At 35.1% G+C, this 22,270-nt stretch overlaps 2 protein-coding genes across 3 annotated transcripts; both read left to right on the forward strand.

The window, feature by feature from the left end:
* Positions 1-868: 868 nt before the first annotated feature.
* On the forward strand, positions 869-6,865 carry LOC107783360 (uncharacterized). 2 transcript variants are annotated; one of them, XM_016604332.2, is made up of 8 exons: positions 869-1,019; positions 1,183-1,657; positions 1,847-1,964; positions 3,916-4,040; positions 4,745-4,830; positions 5,250-5,384; positions 5,570-5,602; positions 6,473-6,865. In XM_016604332.2, exons 1-6 carry the CDS (start codon positions 923-925, stop codon positions 5,366-5,368), a joined length of 1,020 nt encoding a protein of 339 aa, XP_016459818.1. In that variant the 5' UTR covers positions 869-922; the 3' UTR covers positions 5,369-5,384; positions 5,570-5,602; positions 6,473-6,865. The 2 variants fall into 2 exon arrangements, with proteins under 2 accessions (XP_016459818.1, XP_016459817.1); XM_016604331.2 differs by having other exon boundaries at positions 5,250-5,359.
* A 1,132-nt stretch (positions 6,866-7,997) lies between these two features.
* Positions 7,998-20,513, forward strand: LOC107765476 (nuclear transcription factor Y subunit B-10). The gene is made up of 5 exons (XM_075228190.1): positions 7,998-8,361; positions 10,718-10,847; positions 11,137-11,220; positions 11,361-11,424; positions 20,220-20,513. Exons 1-4 carry the CDS (start codon positions 8,141-8,143, stop codon positions 11,415-11,417), a joined length of 492 nt encoding a protein of 163 aa, XP_075084291.1. The 5' UTR covers positions 7,998-8,140; the 3' UTR covers positions 11,418-11,424; positions 20,220-20,513.
* Positions 20,514-22,270: the final 1,757 nt, after the last annotated feature.

The following is a 22,270-nucleotide window of genomic DNA, read 5'->3' on the forward strand; positions in this document are numbered from 1 at the left end:
ATGCAATATTAAAAAAGGGAAAAAAGGATTTTTTGATAATTTTTTTTTTATAACAGCCGAAAAATATTTAAATGTCTTATAGGTGTTTAACGGTCATTCACTACAATAAAAAAATATGGAACAAAAAATGTTATTATAGAGAAAGTTGAAGGTACATTAATTAGTTATCCTAAAAGAGCACATTTGTCTTTAACTGCCGTAGTTAATGCATGTACTTTTGTTTCACATTTCATCCCGCATGAATATATAGTATAATTTAACATGCGGTTGGACATAAGAATTATAAAATTTTAAAAAATGGTGAAAATGTTTTTAGGTGAAAATGGTATTTGAAATTTAGAGTTGTGTTTGGATATGAATTTCAGCTTGAGTTGTTTTTGAAGTTTTGTGAGTGATTTGAGTAAAAATTTTAAAAAATAATTTTTTGCATTTTTTTAAATTTTTAAAAATTTTCAAAATACATCTTCAAATGAAAATTGAAAATTTTATGAACAAACACTGATTTCGAAAAAAATATATTTTTTTTGAAAAAATCTTCCATCAAATTTTATGTCCAAACGGGCTCTTAGATACTACTACTATTTTATTTAGAGGCGGATGCAACAATATTACTATTGGGTTTATTTGAATTTAGTATTTTAGGTATAGATTTACGCGTAAAAGTTCATTTAAATTATAACAAATAGTATATTTGAATGCATAATTTTTAAAATATAATAAACTTAATGTTATAAATTTTAAAGGTTAAACACATAAAGTTTAAATTTTAGTTTTATGGTACGATTAATTCTTGATTTCTTTCTATACCAAGCGTCCAAGCCAAACGACCCGAAATTTTTCCACCCCCCCCCCCAAACCCCCTTTTATTTATTGTTTTTTTCTGGGAGGAAATAGGTCATTCACCTTCTTGTTTCAGGCGAAAATGACGAGCAGCAGCTGCAGATTTCTCTTCAAAAATGGCTTTATTCCATATTTGGAAGAAGCCCCATCAGTAACAACCTTACTTGAAGCCCACCAAGGTAAATACCTATTTTTCATCTTCATTCTTTTGAATTCTTGTTTTGTTAAACAAAAAAAAAAGTTCCCCACATAGGAAAGTTTGTTTTAGAACTACCTCAACCAATAAATGCTTAAAAAAAACAAAAAAAAAAACTTAAGGGTACAGTTCTTTTTCCATTTCAGGTGCATATACAACAACTAGGACTCACAATGGTGGCTCACAGCTATTGTTTTGGGAAAGGCATATGAGCAGACTCTCCAACTCTCTAAGAATTCTTTTAAATTCCAACCCAGAACTTTTATTCAATTCAGAAAGATGTAGAGTCCCTTTTTCCTTAGTATCAACAAAACCAACCATGTGGGATTCATTGGTTCAATCTCTTGTGAATGATTCAATGAGAAAAGCTCTGCCTTTTGTATTGAAAGAAAGAAGAAGTGGGGAGGAATTGGCTATTACTTGTCTTGTCAGTGGAAATGTTGATAGTTTGGAGGAATTTGAGGGTTTAGATGAGGAAAAGATTTCTACAGCTTTTGATGTATATGTTCATGTTGGTTCCTATGTTCCTCCACTCTTTGGTATTCGTGAAAATGCAGCACGTTTGGCAGTTGTTGGTCGTGGTAGGCGTGTAGCAAATGCCAAATACTCAGACTGGGTTAGGTAATTATGCGCAAGAAACCGGTCGCAGTCCTTTTAATTTTAACAGTGATATACTCATGGAATTTCTTCAACATACTAATGAATGGTGATTTAGCTTTTGTATCTAATTTGAGGATACAGGGAAGAGGTGAACTTTGTCGAGACAATCTTTCTATGATGATGGAAATTTGTTGTTTTCGTTATAGGTAGGCAAAGGAAGCAATTGGAGAAGCTGAGGCCACCTTCTATCAATGAGCTCCTGTTGTCAAACAATGATGATCAGATCTTAGAGGGTTGTTTGACAAATCTTTTCGTCGTTTGCCGCAAGGTGATACATCATTATAGCACCGTTAACCACCCTATTTTTTAAAGTTTTGTGTTGCGTTATATTGCATATAGTTGGCTGGATTTCAGATGGCCAAGCCATTTTTGTTTAGTTGATTTGTTAGTAATAACTGGTACCGAGATCTTATTTGATCTTGAAAAAGGAGTACCAATTTTGTTAGTCCATTGATGGTTTTTCATGGAAGTCTAAGTTTCAGCAAATTGAGCTTATGCATGCGTTTTTAATGCTTAAAAAAAGGACAGAAAAAGAATACGAGGTTGTGTTAACTAGAGATTTCATTTATTGAAGAAACAGTTGGTTTCTTTAGGATAGCCATCGTTTCTATAGGTGGGGACTTGTAAATTTTGAATTTTGCATTGTATTTAGAGTCCTCACTGTTGTAGTTATGCAATCTGACATTGTGGCATCTTTGAACCAAGTTATACAGAAATAATTCATCAGTGAGTTTAGTGATCAGATTGGAACCTTTGTATGAGAAAGAAAGATCCCAAGTGTCTGGGATTTTCTTCTAGTAGTAGTCAACATAACTTGATAGATTTTATTAGTCAATTATGGGAGGGTTATTGTCTGTATATGGAAACTTTGTATAGACAATCACAAGCTTATTGCTTGTCCTCTAACTATTAATGAAACCTTTTCCTATAAGGTAACAATTAATGAAACTTACGCTTTACTGATCAAATAGTGCTAAACTTTACTTCTGGGCACACTGGGAATGACTTGGACTGTGCCTGGAACTACTCGTGAAGTGTAAGATTACTGCGGCTATAAAAAAAGATGTTTGGGGCTATTAAGTTTCAAGTAAAGCTTGAAGACAATATGGAATGCAATCCCTGTGTGCATTTGGTGGTCCATCCGGAAAGAAAGAAACAAGAGGTTCCTTGGAAGATGTACTAACTCCATGCTGAAGATCAAGAGTAATCGTATGATCTTGTTGTATTTTGGTACAGGAGGCTGAAACATCACTGATTGATTTTATAGGTTCTTTCCACCGTTAAAAAATATACTTTTGCTTTTTGGATGTACAAGATAATGCAGCATCTTAGTGCTGATGTAAATAAAAATGCTCTTTTACTGTTAGAGAAAAAAAAGTTCTAGGCTTTACTTCAAATGGACACAGTATTTACGCTCAAGGTGTATCTACTTCTATCTAGCAAGGGTTCCAGCTAAGTTGCTCCGACATGGCAGTTTAGGCGCCGTACCCGTGTCGACACGACACTAGTATGGGTGTGGGTATGGGATCCATATCGGATTTGGTCAAATAATTTTGGGTACTTTGACCACGACGGACCAAAAAAATTCGAGATGAGATACAATTTGATTCCCGAAACCAGAACCAAAACCAGGGTAAATTTGAAGAAAATAGCCTATCTTATCTAGGAAATCAATCCCTTACTTATCTACAACTTGAGAATAAAAAAGAAATCCACACTTTACAAGCTATTTCTACAAAATTTCTCATAACTTAGAGATATTTTTATTTTTTTGAATTATTTTTAGCTGGATCCCGCACCCGTACCCCTACTAGGATCCGTATCCCCGAATCTTAGAATCTATATCTCGACAGATCCGACCTCTAGATCCGCACCCGTGTCCGAGCAACTTAGGGTTCCAGCAATTACTAACCAAGCCATCTGAGTAGTGCAAGTAGTACTGTTTTGCTAGGATAAGGTAAATCCTTGGTGACGACATTCCAGCTTCCCCTTTAGAAAGTGAATGCATGACAATCTTAACTTCATGTGGAAAGCTTATCTTGCTCAGTTAATATGTAAATGGGATGAGACTTAAAAGGTCAATGGTATTTTGGAATTGTAATCTAGTGTATGAAGAGTTAACAACTCTTATCATTTTGCTTTAACTGTATGTAAATGGTGTATAACTTATACAAGGTCTATCATGTTTCTTACAGAAATTACTGAAAATTTTGTTGCAGGATGTTAACGACGATTATCACAAGGCTAGCCAAAGAGACAATGAATCTACAGTATCAATTGAATTGCAGACTGCCCCTCTAAGAGATGGTGTACTTCCAGGAGTTTTACGCCAAGTAATTATTGAGTGCGTTCCTTTTCTGGCTGGTGGAATTTGACATATTTAGATTTTGAACTCCTCTTTACTGTTTGGAAATTTGTCTCTGCATTTTGCAGCAGTATCTGTAGAATGTAATAAATGCTTTGCCTAATGCTTGATATGGTTGGCACGGAATTATCCTAGAGGGTTCTCTGTTGCCCTAATTCTATGTGTTATGCACATATTACGTACTATACTGTAAAGAATTTCCTTAATGGTAGGGAGTCTGATTCAGATCTTGGACAGAGATCTCTTTTTATAATATAGGAGGCAAGTTAGTAATAACAACTCATTGGTTAGTAGTCTGTTTACTAGTCCATCTTTGCCATTTGAGAATTTCTATCTGCAAGTTGTCCTATATGTTCCCAAGGGTGTACTTTATAGAATGGTCTGACATTTTTCCTTGTGCATAATAACCATATTTGAACCACAAGGGCAATCTGAAGCTACTGAGGCTCTGTGGATTATTGGAGAATTTGACTGAAATGAGAAAAGTGGAGTTTTTGAATCGAAAGGATCAATTCATATTGTTTCTATATGATTTAAGTAGCCTCTGTCAAGAAAAATATATTAGTGAGCTTGTCTGCTAGGAGCTGCTTGCTTTTAAAGAAAGAAGCTTTCTTAATCACATGAGATTTCTCATTAATTTTTTTGGGGGTCAAATAATGACTGATGATCCTGTGTTTGTACAGAATATGCTCAAGAAACAAAATCCCAGTCAGAGAAATTGCACCTTCATGGTCAAAGCGTGAAATGTGGTTGGAAGCATTCATTACAAGTAGGTGGTTCAAACTAAGCTCAGAATTATCATTTGGTCAGCATTATATGCTCCAAGCTTGCTTTTATTCCCTGCCGAGAGCTCCAACGATATTTCTCTTTGCATGGTCAAGTGGAGATTGAGTTTCTAGAATACATGTCTAAGTTGTGGTCCTAATGCTTAAAGCTCTTGCCTCAGTTCTCCAGCTCAACTTCATGCTTATTATGTGCAAATATTTAAGGTTAGACTCAGTTTAAAAGTGAAAGGTAGAGTAAAAAGCGGGCTCAATGTGCCATTATGAATTGCACATTCCTGTATAGTTGAAAAGAAAAAGGTAGAGTAAAAAGTGTGCTTAACGTGCCATCATGAATTTGTATTCCTATATACAGTAAGAGGATTTATTTTTACTTTTAGAATACTTACTTGAACTATTATTGCAGATAGCTTGAGGCTGTTGCAGCATGTGGAAGTTATTCAAGCTCCTAGTTCATGGGAATCGCTTGAAGCAAAATCTTGGAGGGACCTAACATGGGAGGAGAAGCTATTTGAGGTGTCATAGATCCATGCACTAACACGTAAAATCACAGAAACATACATGTATGCCTACCCCACCCGCATCCCTCCCCCCCCCCCCAAAAAAAAAAAAAAAAAAAAAAAAAAAAACCCCGGAACCACCCAAAAAAAGAAGAAGAGGGAAATAAAAGAAGTTTTGAAGCTGCTTAGTAAATAATTCCCTTGCTAATGTTTGTGTAAATTTCAGCATGCTCCTGGAAGGATATCTGCACTCATCCAGGTAATAAAAGAGACTACTTTTTTTAATGTCTTTGCCATTTAATAGAGATTACCTCTGTACCATTTTTAACGCTATTGTACATTTGTCCACCCTTACATGATACTTAATTAAGATTTGAGAATCGAGTATTCATCCTGCTTCCCTCAATTAGAAACACCAGTCAAAATGCATAATTTCACATACTGAAATAGTCTTAACATACTGAAAATGGTAGACACCTATGTGAACAGAAGTCGTTATTTTGAGATCGACACCTATGTGAACAGAAGTAGTTATTTTGAGATCTTCTCTTATGATGCTATTACCTGAATCATATTAGGCCATAAACATTCATCTGTTCAGAGCATCGTATCTTGTTGATTCTCCTTTCCCATCACCTCGAGCTCTCGTACCCATGAAAATTGACATGACTCAATTCTTAAAGAGTATGATGCTGCCAGGCCTTCCTTCTTCAACAGAGAAAATCACTAACTACTGTTGATGTAATTTTGATTTATTATATTTAAGTAGCCAGCCACCCAAAATCCCACCCACTTTCATACAGACCTAATTTACGATGCTGTAACTCGACATTATCGTAAGAAGAAGCATTTGGGCATGTTTGGAGGGCATAAGACCACAACTTTTATGCCCAAATAGAGCCCCCCCCCCCCCCCAACACACACACACACACACACAACCACTGCAGCATTGGATCTTTTTGTTGATTTATTGTGTAGTCTTTCCTTTTATAGACTTTAATCATTGGTCTACATGCACTATGTTTGTCGCCTAAGCTTAAGTAGTGGAATGGTTATAAAATTGTGAAGCCTCTTATAGTAGCTGTATTGCACAAGTAATGAGCAAAGACTCATCCTTGTTTTCCTGCAGAAGGAGATCATGGAAATGGCAAGCGTTGAAGGGTATCCAGTGGTTCTATTTAATGACTGATATACCTTTTGGAATGGTCCCATCTTCAAAGCACAGCTGGTTTTCCAGTGATGCAAGGCCTAGTCTTTTGCTTGACTAGCTAAACTGGCATTCCTTCTATGTTGTGGTGTCCAATTAACTTGGCGATGAAGCGTTGATTACGCCTGTGATGATTTGATTTGAATTGAAGTCCGTTCTGCTTTTGGTATAAGATGATTGCTTTTCTGGTGTTTGTATATTTGAAACATAAGTCCGTTCTGCTTTTGGTATAAGATGATTGTTTTTCTGGTGTTTGTATATTTGAAACATACTCTTTCTACAATAAGGGAAACTAAAGTTAACTCCTCAGAAAAATATTGTAGATTAAAGTTGATCCAACAACCAAAATAACCTCACTGAAAACAATTGCTATCTTTAAACGACTGTCTTGAATTAGTCCATTAGATCGAATTAACGTCTAAAATTTCTTTTTGAGCACTTTTTCGTTAACAAATCAGTGAGAATCCAATAAGAATGCATATTTCATAGATACGTTATTACATCATGTTTCTTGCGATATCTAGTAATATATTGGATCAAGCATTATCAATAAAACTTAGCAAATGAATGCTGTTCCTATCTACAAGCTGAAAATTAAACTCCTTGCCTTGAATAGGAAATCCTTTCAAATAGAGGAGAGCAATAAATAAATAAATAAAATACATGTATTCTCTGCACCTCTGCTCTAACAGTTCACAAAAACATGTTAAGGATCCAATTTTGAAGATATTTATTCATGGATACAAAACAAATTCTATGTAACAAGAGAGGATGAAAAGTGTTACTGGCCAAAATCAGAAACTTCGCTAAGTGTGTTTATAATTTTATATATATAGGCGGTATAATTTTTTGACAAAAAGAGTTCAACTAACCACCTTTGAGGCTATATGACTCCGCCACTAAAAAGAACTCTTTCCGTCCTTTTTTAGTTGTCATAATTTCTTTTTTTCGAGTCAATTTGACTAATCTTCAAAGTTAAATTAGATTAGACTAGATTAACTCAATATTTTAAAATTAAAATTTTGATATTCAAAGGCTATATTAAAAGAAACTCGGACCTGTGTATTGTATCGTATTGTTACTTTAAATACAATATTTATTGTATCCTTTACCCTAATAGAACGAACCAATTTGGTGCAGTCGCATTTTTTTATTTTTATTTTTACTCTTATCTTGTCCTTTTTTTTATTAATAATCCTATTTTATTTTTTATCTTTTATATAATAATTCTACCTTTCTCCACTAGTGGAATTAGATGGATTATTATTATATAGTAATTCTAGTTTCTTTATAATATTGCAAGTTTATTTTTTATATTATTGGTATATCATAAATAATATAATCTATTATATATTATTTATTAAACATATATAACAAACCATCAAAACAAGCTGTAAAAAATAGGTTCTTCCCTGCTCTATGTAAACAGTGTCACAAAACACAGCTTAGAAAAGCCATCAAAAGCAACCATTTTCCTCCAAATACAAAGTTCTTTCTCTCAAACTATTGAACGAAACCAATCTATACTTTCTCTCCGATCATCCTTTTCAGGATACATAAAAGTTAGTTAGGGTTCCGGTAGAGTGAAGGATGGCGGAACCGGCGAGTCCAGGCGGCGGCGGCGGAAGCCATGAGAGTGGTGGTGAGCGGAGCCCTCAGTCGAACTTGCGAGAACAAGACAGGTACCTACCGATCGCGAATATAGGACGCATCATGAAAAAGGCATTGCCTGCTAATGGAAAGATCGCTAAGGATTCTAAGGATACTGTTCAGGAATGCGTTTCTGAGTTCATCAGTTTCATCACTAGCGAGTAAGCTTTGCTTTTTATTTATTGCTTCAATAAATTCGTAGACAATAGAGACCTATGTAATTTATACCAGAATCGACTGTCGAATTTTAGATGCTGAAATGGAGGAATGAGAATTTTATAGTAGGTTTATACTACGAGTTTAAGTTCGCGTTGACAGTGGAAGAATACCTACACAATTAGGTCTAATTGCAAGTAACTCTATTTAATAACATGGATTGGTGATCTTTAATAAATGTTAAGCAATCTGTTATAATAGGTTAAATTAGACTGTGCGTATAACTTAAATCGTTATACTAATGGGTAAAGAATGCTATGCCAACTGAAGTTATGTGGCATTATATGTGGCTAATTTCTCATTTCAAGAATTGTTTTTGGAATTCCTTTTAGGCTCAGATGGTTCCTTTTAGCCATTTAACAAAATATTCCCCTTTGAGAAATCAATAGGATGTCTGGGTGGTGCTGTTTTGATAGCATTAACAGAAGGGAGGGGAGTTAATAGCTTACTCAAAAATAAACTCTGGCTACGACTCTTCCATGAATTGCCAAACAGCATAAAGCTTCCTTCCCCCTCTTTGCTGGCTGCTATCTTCCTTTCTGAAATCCCTCTTTACCATTCCCTTTCCCCTGGCTATGACTAAAAGCTAAATTGTTCACGGCATTCAAGAGCTAGGGGAATCATGGACATGTGATCACCTCCTGGCCCATTAGGGAAAAAAGAATACGGGGAAAGATGTGTTGATAAGGAGTAGCAGACAAGGGAATAGTAGAGGCATTCGTCTGCTTTGTGAAAGGAAAGAACACAAAAAGAAGGACTTGACTATAATAGAGGTGGAGTAGAATGACCTGCCATTTTAATTATGCTCTCAAGAGAAACATGAAAAAAGGGAGGACGAGAATAGTAGTACTTGCATCAATGAGCCAGCAGGGAGGACGGAAGGCAAAAAATAGAAGGAAAAAGGTGGGCATGTCAGCATGTAATCAACCACTGTCTACGGTCAATCCCCCAAAAAAGGGCATAAAAAAAAAAAAAGGCATGCTCTCTACTACAATTCTTCCCCGCGCTTACTAAGAAAATTAGGAACACATCGTCAAATAATTTACTGTTTCTACTTGTGACATTGGTTAGAATGGATTGTAGTTGATCCAAAAGAAGAATATCTGCTTTTGGTTTTCGGTTAGTGAGACAAAGACAAGAGCTATTGTGACCACCAGAGGTTGTGATGGGCGGTAAATACCCCCCATCTTTAATTAGAGGTTTCGGGTTCGAGCCCTGAAAATAGAGTAGCCTTTCGTGGGGAGCACTTTACCTACCAAGGTGGGACTTCTCGGCCCGAGTCCAGATTACTCGGGCCAGACACTAGGTGGGAAACAAAAAAAATAGCTATTGTGAAGCAAGCCCTTATTTCTTCGTTTTTCTGTTTTGCGTAGTATTTCCTTCGTTTTAATTTGTTTGAACCTATTTAACTGGGCGCGGAGTTTTAAAAAAGAGAAGTTTGTGGTCTCGAACAATCCACAGATATTTTATGTGGCTATAAATCATCTCATTTAGGGTAAAATAATAAGTTTAAAGTTACATTCTTTCTAAATTTAGAAAGAGGTCATTTTTTCTGAAACTGAATAAAAAAGAAATAGGTTTATTCTTTTTGAAAGGGAGGGAGTACTTTTTAATCCTCAAAAGTAGAATGTACAACAATCCACTGCTGCACTTTTGCCAGGGATCATGCAGAGTTGCTCTGCACATTCTTATTCAGCTGATCTTGCCATCCCTAGTTTTTTCCCCTGCTTGGATACACTGCTGTCCCTTTTCCAAAATAGTAATCCTCTTTCCTATTTTACCTTACTTTGACAATGTTACCTGTCCCAATCATGTTATTCTATCAAAACTATGGCACGCCTGACTTTTCACTAGTTTTAGTGCACAATCGGGAGGGGGGGGGATCAGAATTTGGAAGATTGAATATTTTCTGTCATTTCCAGCATGATATTTACCTTAAACCCTAAACCCTTACATAAAAAGTATCCATGTAGCTAAAATCTTTTGGGTGGTATTATTTTACTGTTATTTCTTTTTCTGGATCATACAAGCTGTATATTAGATGTAGGTGTCTTTATATAAATACATGGAAGCACGTTCTACAAGGTTACTTTGTCCTAATCATGTGTCTTCTACACAAGTACTAATTTAATGCTTGGGAAGTTGGAATATGTGTTGGTACTTGTGTAGAAGACACATTCTACATTGTTAAATGTTTGTTGTTAGAGAGCAGACTTCTATACATATAGATACCGAGATTTAGTAGAATGATGACACGTGGATTTCCTTGCATGTTTTGAACGTGTTCTCTTTATTTTATAGAGCAAGTGACAAGTGTCAGAAAGAGAAGAGGAAGACGATTAATGGAGATGATTTGCTATCAGCCCTGGCTACCTTAGGATTTGAGGACTACATTCAGCCACTGAAGGTCTATTTGTCTAGGTACAGAGAGGTAACTGCAATTACTGCAATTCTTCGTCATGTCCTCCAGTAATGTTTATGGACTTCACTATTGTAGTTTTCAAGAGTTTGTAATTTGGCTGGATATTTTATGCTATAATCACTGAGTATATGTTATTCTTGTGGTTGCTGAACAACTTCCTCTGCTGGATTACATGGATCAATGATGGTGTTATAGATGGAGGTATACACAGTTTCTCCACATCATTGAGATAGATTTCCTTATTCTTTTAAATTATGATTTTCATAAAAAATGTACTGTGGGCTTGTAACTGATATAGGGAGACGCCAAGGGATCTGCTAGGGTTGGAGATGCATCTATTAGAAAAGATATAGTTGGAAGTCAGCTTGGCTCCAATACGCAGGTAAGGTAGCGGTCATATTTTCTTCTGTTCCATCTTTGGTTCAGTTAGTTGACTATGCAGTAGTTCTTCTGACCTTGAAAGATTAAGTTACTTGGATATTCTTTAATACGGCTCCTACTATTTTTAATGGAAAATGACAGTTTGTCTATGAAGGCTCTTTTGCACAAGGCTTAGACTATGGAAACTCTCAAATATGAATTTTGAGTAAGTTGTTCTCTTACCCTAAAACCCTTTCTCTAGTTATGTGCCTTTTTATCTATAAATATTTTACCATGCAGTTACTCTCTTTTACTAGATTCAACCCCCTCATGTCATGACTTGGTCGGATCACTTTGCTTTATGCTACACTTTTTTTTTTGTTTGTTTAATTCAAGTAACCAAAATGTTATTGCTTAGTTGCATCCAGTGGATGCGTATTTTACAAATGTAACATTGACTCCTACATAAAATCTAAAGAACAAATTCAAAAAACTGATTGGCATCATTTACATACAATGAACTTATCAAAAAGAATCATTCACATGACAATGGTTCTTCCAGCTAAATAGATGTACCAGACCATCTGGCCACTCCCTCGAAGCATATCTGGTTCCTTTCTTTCGTTAATGTCCAAAAAAAAAAAAACAGCTTCAGGTGGAAAGCCTTCTTCTCGATCTCTGCAGTTTGCATAATGCACTCTTGCAGAAATGAGACATTATTGAAATAAGAAACAAAAAAAAACAGCTTCAGATGGAAAGCCCTCTTCTCGATCTCTGCAGTTTGCATAATGCACGCTTGCAGAAATAAGACATTATTGAAATAAAAAACAATATAACCCCCTTATCTATACTATATTAAAAGCACGAAGGCCTTTAGCGAAATGTCGTTCTCTTTTTTTACCCTTAAAATTTGATTTTTATATTGGACAAGATCGTCATTTAAATTATCTCCTAATATTTAGAAATTTTAAATAAAGTAAAACTTTATTTATTAAAGTTTTCCTTATTTAAACGGTTACATATAAGTTTAAAATTTAAGACATTAAATCCATTAAAATCTGACCTTGTATAGATCAAACAATTCATTTATAATTATTTGTTTCTACTTTTTTAGAGTTACAAATTAGGAACGTGCATTTATAAATTTGATAAAGCATGTTAAGATTCCATTCAATGTACAGTTTTCTTCCAAATTAAATATTTAAACTTTTCTATTTACATCAAATTTATATAATTATTTTCTTAAAAAAATACTTTACCATTAAAGTTTATTCCATATTTTGACTATCTATAACTTTAATCCATTATATAGATTTGGGCGAGAAGTAAATGAATAAAAAAAGTAACTTAAAGACTAATGTCTCCTTTATTGACATGTTTTAAGAGGCAACCAAGTTAAAAATTAAATAAATTAGAAAACAATATTTACTTTAATAATTCAAAATTACATATTATATTTTACCATCGTGTGCTTCTAATAAGCTATTAATAATTTGACAAGCAGTTCAATACGTTAATTCATTACTAAAAGAACATTAATTAATATTCATAAATTTTTACTCACTAATACTAACTAATAAATAATAACTTTCATAAACCACAAATAAAAAAAAATATTGTCAAACGTAATAACATAAAAATAAAATTTGAAGAAAAATATAAATAATCAAGACCTAGCAAAAATTAGAACTTTGGATGAAAGGTTTTATCAAATTCACTTTTGCGACGTGATATTATATTCTCAAATCTTGAAATGCGATTAATAAAGAAAGTTTTTGACTGCTCAAAGGATTGTTAATGAATCTTTTATGATCTACATACAAATCTAATTACAGACGATTGCAAAGGAACTTTGGGACGATCTTATGCGCAAGGCGTTGGGCGCATACCAGGCGTACGCCTGGGGCATTAGGTGGAAGGATCAAGATTTATTATTTTATAAACTTATATTTTTATTTTTATTCGTTTCATACAAACATAATATTTAATAATATTTATACGTTTGTTTAAAAAGTTCTATACTCATTGACATGGGTACACGCGCAAAGCGCGTATCATAAGACTAGTATTAACGAAATAAGAAATAGCGGAAACGTCAAAATAGGATTAGTTCCTTCCGGAAGTCCAATGATATAATAAAATTGAGCTTCATTTTTTTTTCTTCTTTTGAGGGGTTATTGGGTTTGGAGGGGGAAAAGGCAAGTGGCTGGGCATTGGGTAAGCAGGGACGTTTCAAGTATCAAGAATCTTAAGCTGTTTGCCTATGTTACATGGACTGATTATACCTACAGCTACTGAGCTTTAAAACCAATACCAATGAATTCGTGATTTAAGACTGTTTACCTTTTCTATCAAAAAAAAAAAAAGAAAAAAGAAATCGTGACTTAAGAATGACTGTCCAAGGATGGCGACTGGGGAACAAAAAGGAGCTCTATACTATAACTAAAGCTTGGTTCACTAAATCCTGATCTAGCATCACAATTCACATTTTCCATCACATTTTCTAGGTATGAACGAACCCGGAGCCCAACTACCAACTCCTTCGAGAATTCCTTTATGAGAACCAAGCCTAGATGCCCCCTTGCGACTCTATTAGATCAATCCAAAATGAAGGAGAAGATGAGGTAGCAACATTGGATTAGGAAACTGTCTTAAGATGTCTCCTTATATGTCATTTGCTTTTAAAATCGGAAGAAATTTCAAACCATGTTTGGATTCTTTTTGTCATTCTAAACCGACAGCTAGTGAAATTTGAAATCAATACCTATGAATTTGTGATCGAAGAACGCTTATCCAAGGATGGTGAATGGTTAATACAAATAAGCTCAATACTTCAAATAAAGCTTAGTTCAGCAATCCCTGATCTAGCATCACACATTTCCGTTACATTTTCTAGGTATGAACGAATTCAGAGCCCAACTATCAACTCCGTCGTGAATTCTGTTATGGGAGCAAAGCCATGATGCCCATAACTCTATGAGATCAATCCAAGATGGAGTAGATGAGGTGGCAGCACTGGATTGGTAACACGTCTAAGAGTTCTCGTAGTATGGCAATTGCAGTTAATATTGAAAAAAATTTCAAACCGTTTTTTTTTTTTTTTGAAAAGGTACAGGTTTATTAACTGAATACCAAAAGAGTACAAAACTGCTGGGAATATCCATGCAGTTAATTACAACATTTTCTAAGTAACTCCATAAAATCCATGTAATGGTCAATATTATCTACCAAACTACTATTACACCAAAGAAATAGATTGTGCAAACACTTATTTTTTATTCTAGAAATATGATCTTTCTGCCCATCAAAGCAAGCTCTATTCCTCTCTAGCCAAATAGTCCAGAATATGCAGAGGTATGGTTCTCCAAATCTGTTTAAGTGTCTTATGTGTCTTCTGATGCTGCCAACCATTCAAAAGGGTCCTGACATTCTGAGGTATGGTCCAAAAAATTCCACATAAATTGAAAAGAAGCTCCCAGCACTGTCTAGCATATCTACAATGCAAGAAAAGGTGATTAGTAGTCTCCAGTTCTTCACACAAATAACATCTGCTACACAGAACAAAGCCTCTCTTCTGAAGATTATTTTGGCTAAGGCAAGCTTCCCAAGCTGCAGTCCAACCAAAACATGCAACCTTTACAGGAGCTTTGTTCCTCCAAATTACTTTCCAAGGCCAATTAGGTTCCCAGTGACTTGCATTTTTCCTTAACAAATTATGACCGCTTTTGACTGAGAACTTTCTGTCATTACTAGCATTCCACAATAATGAATCCTTCTTACTATGATCAATGTGGATAGAACTCAACTTGACAGAAATTTTCTATCTCCCAATCATTTAAATTCCTTCTGAAATACATCTGCCAGCCAGAATCTGAGAAGAAATCAGCCACCACTCCATCCTTATTCTTACAACAGTTAAATAAAACAAGAAATTTATTTCTCAAACATTCCTCACCATTCCATAAGTCACTCCAAAATTTAATCTTTCTTCCATTCCCCACCTCCAAGCTAGTAAACTGCTTGAACTCTTCCCATAATTTGCAAACCTCTTTCCAAATTCCCCCTCTAGTATACATGCTACTGGAGGAGGGATTCCATCCTTGATGACTACCATAAATAGATTCAACTTTTTTAACCAAGCTCCTTCTTCGTCACTATGAAATCTCCACAACCATTTGAACATCATACTCTTATTATGAAGTCTCAAGTTCCTGACACCTAGGCCTCCTCTTTTATCTCGGAGAACTGTCTGCCAATTGACTAAGTGAATCTTTTTACATTCATTATTTCCATCCCATAGAAGCTTATTCCTCATGGAGTTCAATTTCTTTTCAATTGCAGTAGGCATAGGAAATAAAGCCATTAAGTAGGAGGGCATCCCAAGACACTATTTATCAGAGTTAGTCTGCCTCCAAATGATAGATATTACTTCTTCCATGGAGTCATTTTTTTAGCACATCTATCCAAAACACCTTGCCAAATACTTTGGTCATTTCTTCTCACCCCGAGGGGGAATCCTAGATAAACTGTAGGGAATTTATCCATCTGGCATCCTAGAATATTTGCTAGTTCTTCTATATTGTCATCAGCATTGATGCTATAAATATTGCTCTTCCCCATATTGACTTTCAGCCCAGAGACTGCTTCATAAGCCAATAAGATTCCTCTGAGAAATAGAAAATGTTCCTTTTCTGCCTCACAAAATAACAAAGTGTCATCAGCATATAGTATGTGAGATAGCATCACATTTGCACCATTCCTTCTTCCAACATTAAGTCCTTTGATCCAACCCAGCAGTTCAGCCTTCTTCAGTATGTTACTCAGCATCTCCATAACCAAAACAAATAAATAAGGTGATAGGGGGTCACCTTGTCTCAGTCCTCTTTGGGATTTGAAGTAGCCATGAGGGCTTCCAATTTCCATTAATGAGAACTGGGAATCTGACTGTGGAAATACAGAATCTGATCCATTCAAGCCATTTACCTCCAAAGTTCATCAGCTTCATGGCGTTGATCAGGCATGACCAGTTAACATGATCATATGCCTTCTCAAGGTCAAGTTTACAGGCTAACCCTCTTGTCTTCATTTTCATAAAGTGTTCCACGCTCTCATTTGCAATCAGGGCAACATCTACTATTTGTCTACCTTTATAAAGGCATTCTGATTGTGAGATATCAATTTGTCAATGACTATCTTCAACCTTTCAGCCAACAACTTAGCAAAAATCTTATAAACACTGCCTAATAAACTAATAGGCCTGAAATCCTTCACTTCTACTGCTCCTTTCTTCTTTGGTATCAAGGCTATAAAGTAGAGTTCAAACTTCTAATGAAAGTACCTTTTTGATGGAAGTCAGTCACAGCATTCCAAACATCCTCTTTTATGTTCTCCAGCATTTTTGAAAAAAATACAGATTAAAATCATCTGGAGCTGGGGCTTTGTCCCCATCAGCAGAATTGATGACTGATTCAACTTCTTCTAAAGTAAAAGGCCTATCCAGCCACTCCCTATCTTCCTCCGACAACTTCTTTAATTCTTCATGTTCCCAACTAGGTCTCCAAGTTTCTTTCTCAGTAAATAGATTTTCATAAGATTCCTGGATGTGCTCCTTTATGATCTTATTATCTTCCACAAGTTCTCCTTCAATCATTAACTTGTCTATAGATTTGAACCTCTTGTGAGCATTTGCTTGCTTATGGAAAAATTGTGTATTTCTGTCACCCTGCTCAATCCATAAGCATCCAGACCTCTGCCTCCAGCTTATTTCCTCACAATTTGCTACTTCTTCAAGCTCCATTATTGCAGCATTTCTTTCATTTTCTAATTGCTCTTGATTCTGATTTTCTCTTAACCCATGATCTATTTGTTCCAACCCTTCTAAAACCTTATTCTTCTTTGTTTCCAGACTACCAAATACTTCTTTATTCCATTTTTTAATATCTGCCTTCAACAAGCTCAGTTTTTTTGCAAGAATGACATCGGGATCTCCTTGAACATCATATGACTTCCACCAAGAATCTATTAAATCAGAGCAATCCTTGTGTTCAAAGGATCTCCTTGAACAAACCTTGTTTCTTTCATCATTCAAATTCTCTTGGTAGCTTAATACCGTGAAATAAATAGAGGCAGACCTTCAATGATGGGATTTTTTGCTAGAGAAAGGTTATGTGACTTGGATACATATCTCAACTCACTTATAGCCTGTTTGGCCAAGCTTCTCAAGAGGGAAAAAGTGCTTTTTTTTTTCTTTTTCTCAAAAGCACTTTTTTTCCCTAACTTTAAGGTTTTTGGCCAAGCTTTTTTGAAGGAAAAAAGTGCTTTTGGGAAGAAGCAGAAGCAGTTTCTGAGAAGCAGAAAAAAATAGCTTCTTCCCTAAAGCAGAAGTAGTTTTGACTTTTTTTTTTTACCAAAAATACCCTTAACAAAATATAGTATATACCAAAATAACCGTTAAACCTAATACTTAGGATATTAATGTATACATATTTCTTATTAGTTTTAGGATAACTTTCTAATATATAGTGACTTTAGGGGTGAATGCTTTTATATTTGTTGAATGATTTTTAATATATTTAACTTATATTAAAAGAATTAAGTACTTTTAAATTTTATTTTCATATTTTACTTAAATAAAATGAAAAGATTTAATTATTGCCTGTAATAACAAATTTTTTAGATTATTTATTTACTTATAATATTAACTATTAAGTAAATCTTTTCATGTCTTTATTCGTAATTTGATACTTAAAAGCACTTTCTGAAAAGCTTGGCCAAACACAAATTATTGTGCAAAAGTGCCTTTCAGAGTGATTAGCCAAACACAAACTGCTTCTCTGCAAAAGTACTTTTTTCAAAAGCACTTCTCAAAATAAGCTGATTTCTCCAGCTTGGCCAAACATGCTATTAGTTGGTTGACCACCTAATCTATGATGATATTCTCAATCGATATGATTAAATTTAAATGCTTTTATTGCTAATGAATATAGTGCAACTTGCACCCAAAGATGTGACTTAGTGGTCAATGAAGTGAGTTGAGAACCATAAGGTCTTAGGTTCAAATCTCAGCGGAAGGCAAAAACATTAGGTGATTTCTTCTCATCTGTCTAAGCCTTGGCGGTCAAACTCACAAAGTTACTTGGTACCTGTTGCTGGTAGGAGGTAGAAGGTATCCCATGGATTTAGTCGAGGTGCGCACAAGTTGGCCCGGACACTACAGTTATCAAAATAAAATTAAAAAATGAATACAATGCAACTCTTGTTCAACAGCTTCTTGTCTCACCCATTTATGTACGTGGTAGGATGTGGACAAGTATCTGGTACGTGTGCGCAACTTTGAGCAAGTTATTAGTACGTTCAAGGATCTGCATGATGTACCAAATTCCTTTTTACACCTATTAGTATCGAGTAAGTTGAGGAAAATGAAGGCCCTAGGTAATATAGATATATCTACTAATTGTGGAGCAATGTTTTTTCACCCTAATAGACAACCCTCACCAGGACCTTAATTTGTCAAAACACCTCTTCTTCTGACATCCTTGAATAACTCCTATTGTTGCTATTATCCTTTGAAATATACTCGATATTAAGAGATGAAGGTGAAACAAAGGAGTGACTTGAACGTAAATACTGGTCCATAGTTCATATTGGAAAGAAAAGTGCCCACTTTTAGTAAAAAACACTATTCCTTTAAGTTCTTTTCATTGTTTTGCATGAAATTCTTAGGTTTGGTTTCACATGATTGTTGAAGGATAGGCAGAAAATTCTGCTCAGATAAGTAAAGATGGGTTATATTTAATTTTAAAGAACTGTAATATTTACCACAATTTCCTTTTCAAGTGGACCTTGTTATAGAACAATTAAAAGGATATGGAGCCATTCAATTTGAGACGGAGAAAGTATGTAGTAATCAAGTTTGTAAAAGTTCTTTCGTTTGATTCAGGGAGATGATAGGAATCAAGAATAAAATACTTAACCGCGGGGTCACAGATTTTGCGCTTTGATACTTGTGTTATGTGTGCTTTTCGTGGATACATAACCTAAAATTGGAGGCCTAATTCTTACTAACAATAAAAAAGCTCTAATTTTTGTTTTATGGAAATTTATTCAAGTGGATGTACCGATGTATAAATGCCAAGTTACTTTCAAACTAACAGTACACCAGCAGCATTGTTGTATTTTAATAATAAGAGGCGTTTTTATAATATGAGGCTATTTGTTAGCTTCATGCAATTTGCTTCTTTCATTTGGAACGTGGGGCGAGAAGGCAAAGGAAAGACATTTGTCATTCTACCACCACTCTCTTACCATCCTGCCATCCATAATAACAGAAGGAAGCACTTAATAGATACTATTCTCCTTAGTTGTCTTATTTACTATGTTTTTATTCCCTTTGCATAGAATATTTTGTCTTGCTTTCCTTTTTGCTCTATTCCAACTTCCCTAAAATTGCTAAATTTGTAGCACCTTGATTTACAATTTGTGAATTCTTGAACATCAGTAAAGGGTTAGAACTTCTTTTGGTCTTAAAATTTCATATAACCATAAAGGGATCTTTGACTCTACATTTTTGGTACGCCTCTCTTTGGAGCACTAGATATGACTACAACAAATGGGGCATAGTATGTAATTGGGCTTAAGGATAGTCATAATTCCCGAAGAGAGGATTTGAGAGATTTTAATAGCTTTGTGGACCTTTATTGCTACTCCAGTGTCATTCCAATTTTATCAGATGTCCCTGAAGGGACTTGCTAGAACTCCAGTGGAAATTACAGAGTAGAAAATCTGACAACACGGAGCTTCAACGAGCTTCAACGATTGAATGTGTAGTAACTGTGACGATTAAGTAATTGAGCAAATTGATATTGATATAAATGCTCCCAATTTTGGAAAATGGGCTATTTTTGAGTCATTCTATATTGTTAAGCTTTTTAGCATAATCTAGGGAAAGTGACATTTCTCTTACAGTGTCAATTGGCATATATGCTCTGAAGTTTGACATAATCCCTTTTTGTGATTTTGCAGAACAGTGATTAGTCGTTTGCTGGTACAGATCTTGCTGATCTTTGTATTAAGCTATTCAATAGCAATGTTGATGCTTGTTTGAGAGAACCAGAAACATAAAGGACTCCTACTAATTTCTGGATCAACTTTTTGCAAATATTTTTTGCTATACTTCTATTTAAATTCTCTTCCGCTCTGTACATACTGCTTGGTTTTGAATTTTCACCGAGAACAAACCTTCTATTGTAGTTTGTACAGCATCTAAGTGCCCAAACATTTGGATCTGTTTTATTCCTCTAGTTCTTTTATTGATCATTGTCTTCTAAAAAAAATTATTATAGTCGGTTTTCTACTTTTTGCGCCTAGACAAGATGTCTTCCTTTCTTCCCCCTCGTCTCAAGATTCCTCCTTAGAGGTGTCATCAGAAAGTACTTGTAGCTTGACTACAAAATCTTTTGGAGACCATAGTACTTATCATTAAGTTGAAAAAAAATAAAAATCATTGGCTCTTTATGCATCGACTTAGAAGGAACTTAATGATACTGCTACCCTTGGATAAACTGTAATTTGTAAAGTGAAAAAGGCGTTACTTTCTTTCTTTTTTCGTTTGTTTTGCATTTACTCCGTCAGTGCACTTGTGTCTTAACGGAGTAACACAAGGACTTGATTCGCCGTCTTGACAATCTTTTTTCCTTAATGTAATCCCAACATTCCGTAGAAGGGTTCAATCACCCCGATTTTCTCCTCCCAGAGTTGAACTCTACGCTTAGGCCAGAAACCTCCAAGACGACTTCTTGGATAGGTAGCAGAGTGAGGGATAATATTTAGGATTGTAACATGACGATTATAATATGAGAATTTTATAATAACTTTACTTTCATTAATAGATGCTTGAAAATTGACATGTGGCAAACAAGGATTAGTACGTGTTAAGCACATGCTTTCTTAAAACCGGGTTGGTCGAGAAAACGGGTAACGATGCCACTTAGAAGTTGTTCAATGGGATTACCAGGACTCCCTTCGTATTTATTTTAATCATTGTTTACCCATAAAACGATACAGTTGAATTTGTATCGTGGTTTATAGACACCTGAATTAATTTGATCCAAGAATAAAAGAACGAAGAACATAAATATATTAATTAAAGAAACTTAAATAAAATACAAGCCTGATTGTGAAATGAGTTTCTCTAGAAGCAAGAGTAAGAACAATGTATTGAGCAGAAAGAAAGAATGTTGTTAATAGAATAAGAGTAAGTTTAGCCTTTTTGGGTACAAATATTTTTGTGTCCTACAATGAATACAAATTCTTCTATTTATAGTTCAATTCAGGGAGACAAGATCCTCAAATCAAGCTCTTCTTTAATATGAATAAAACTCCTCTTGATGGTTGCATAACGATTGAGTATAAATGCAAAGATTCTTTGTAACAGTTGCTCATTGAATGTTGTCTTTTCCAACCGATACATCCCTTTCAGATTTTCGTCCCCGGTTCATGCGTCTTCGAAACTCATTCAGTACCGGTCACATGTTCGTAACATGTGCTAACTATTTCCTGACTTATATCTTACTTGTCTTCACTACCACGTGTCAACTCGACGAGCATCCACCTGTCGTTCATCAATTTTACCCCATACAGATTGGAAAGCAAGTTTGCCTCTAGGTTGTTGCTTTGTTCCATGGAAGTAGACTCACGTTTAGCTGCCGCAATCACAGTATCCTGTGGCTCAACCTACTTGACTTTCAACTCCTTAAGTTCTGCATGTAGCTGAGTGGCCTCTTGGTTGTGAACCATCTTTTCTTGCTCATATTGTTCCAACAGGGTTTCAAGCACACCCATCTGAGCAAGTCTTGCCTCTAAAGCCGGGAGACACTCAGCGAGTTGATCTCGTTCAGCAGCAATTTGATCCCGCTCGACAGCAAGTTCTTCTTTGGCTTGGATCATCTTCTGCAAGCCCTCAGAGGCAATAAGGTTAGCCTGAAAAGTGAAAGATTAAAGTTATTGAGGATAATGTTTAGCAAGAAAAAAGGAAAGAAAAGAAGAGTAAGATGATACATGAGCAGCAAAGTGCA

The sequence above is a fragment of the Nicotiana tabacum genome, chromosome 13, assembly GCF_000715075.1.
Source record: "Nicotiana tabacum cultivar K326 chromosome 13, ASM71507v2, whole genome shotgun sequence".
Classification (NCBI taxonomy): Eukaryota; Viridiplantae; Streptophyta; class Magnoliopsida; order Solanales; family Solanaceae; genus Nicotiana; species Nicotiana tabacum.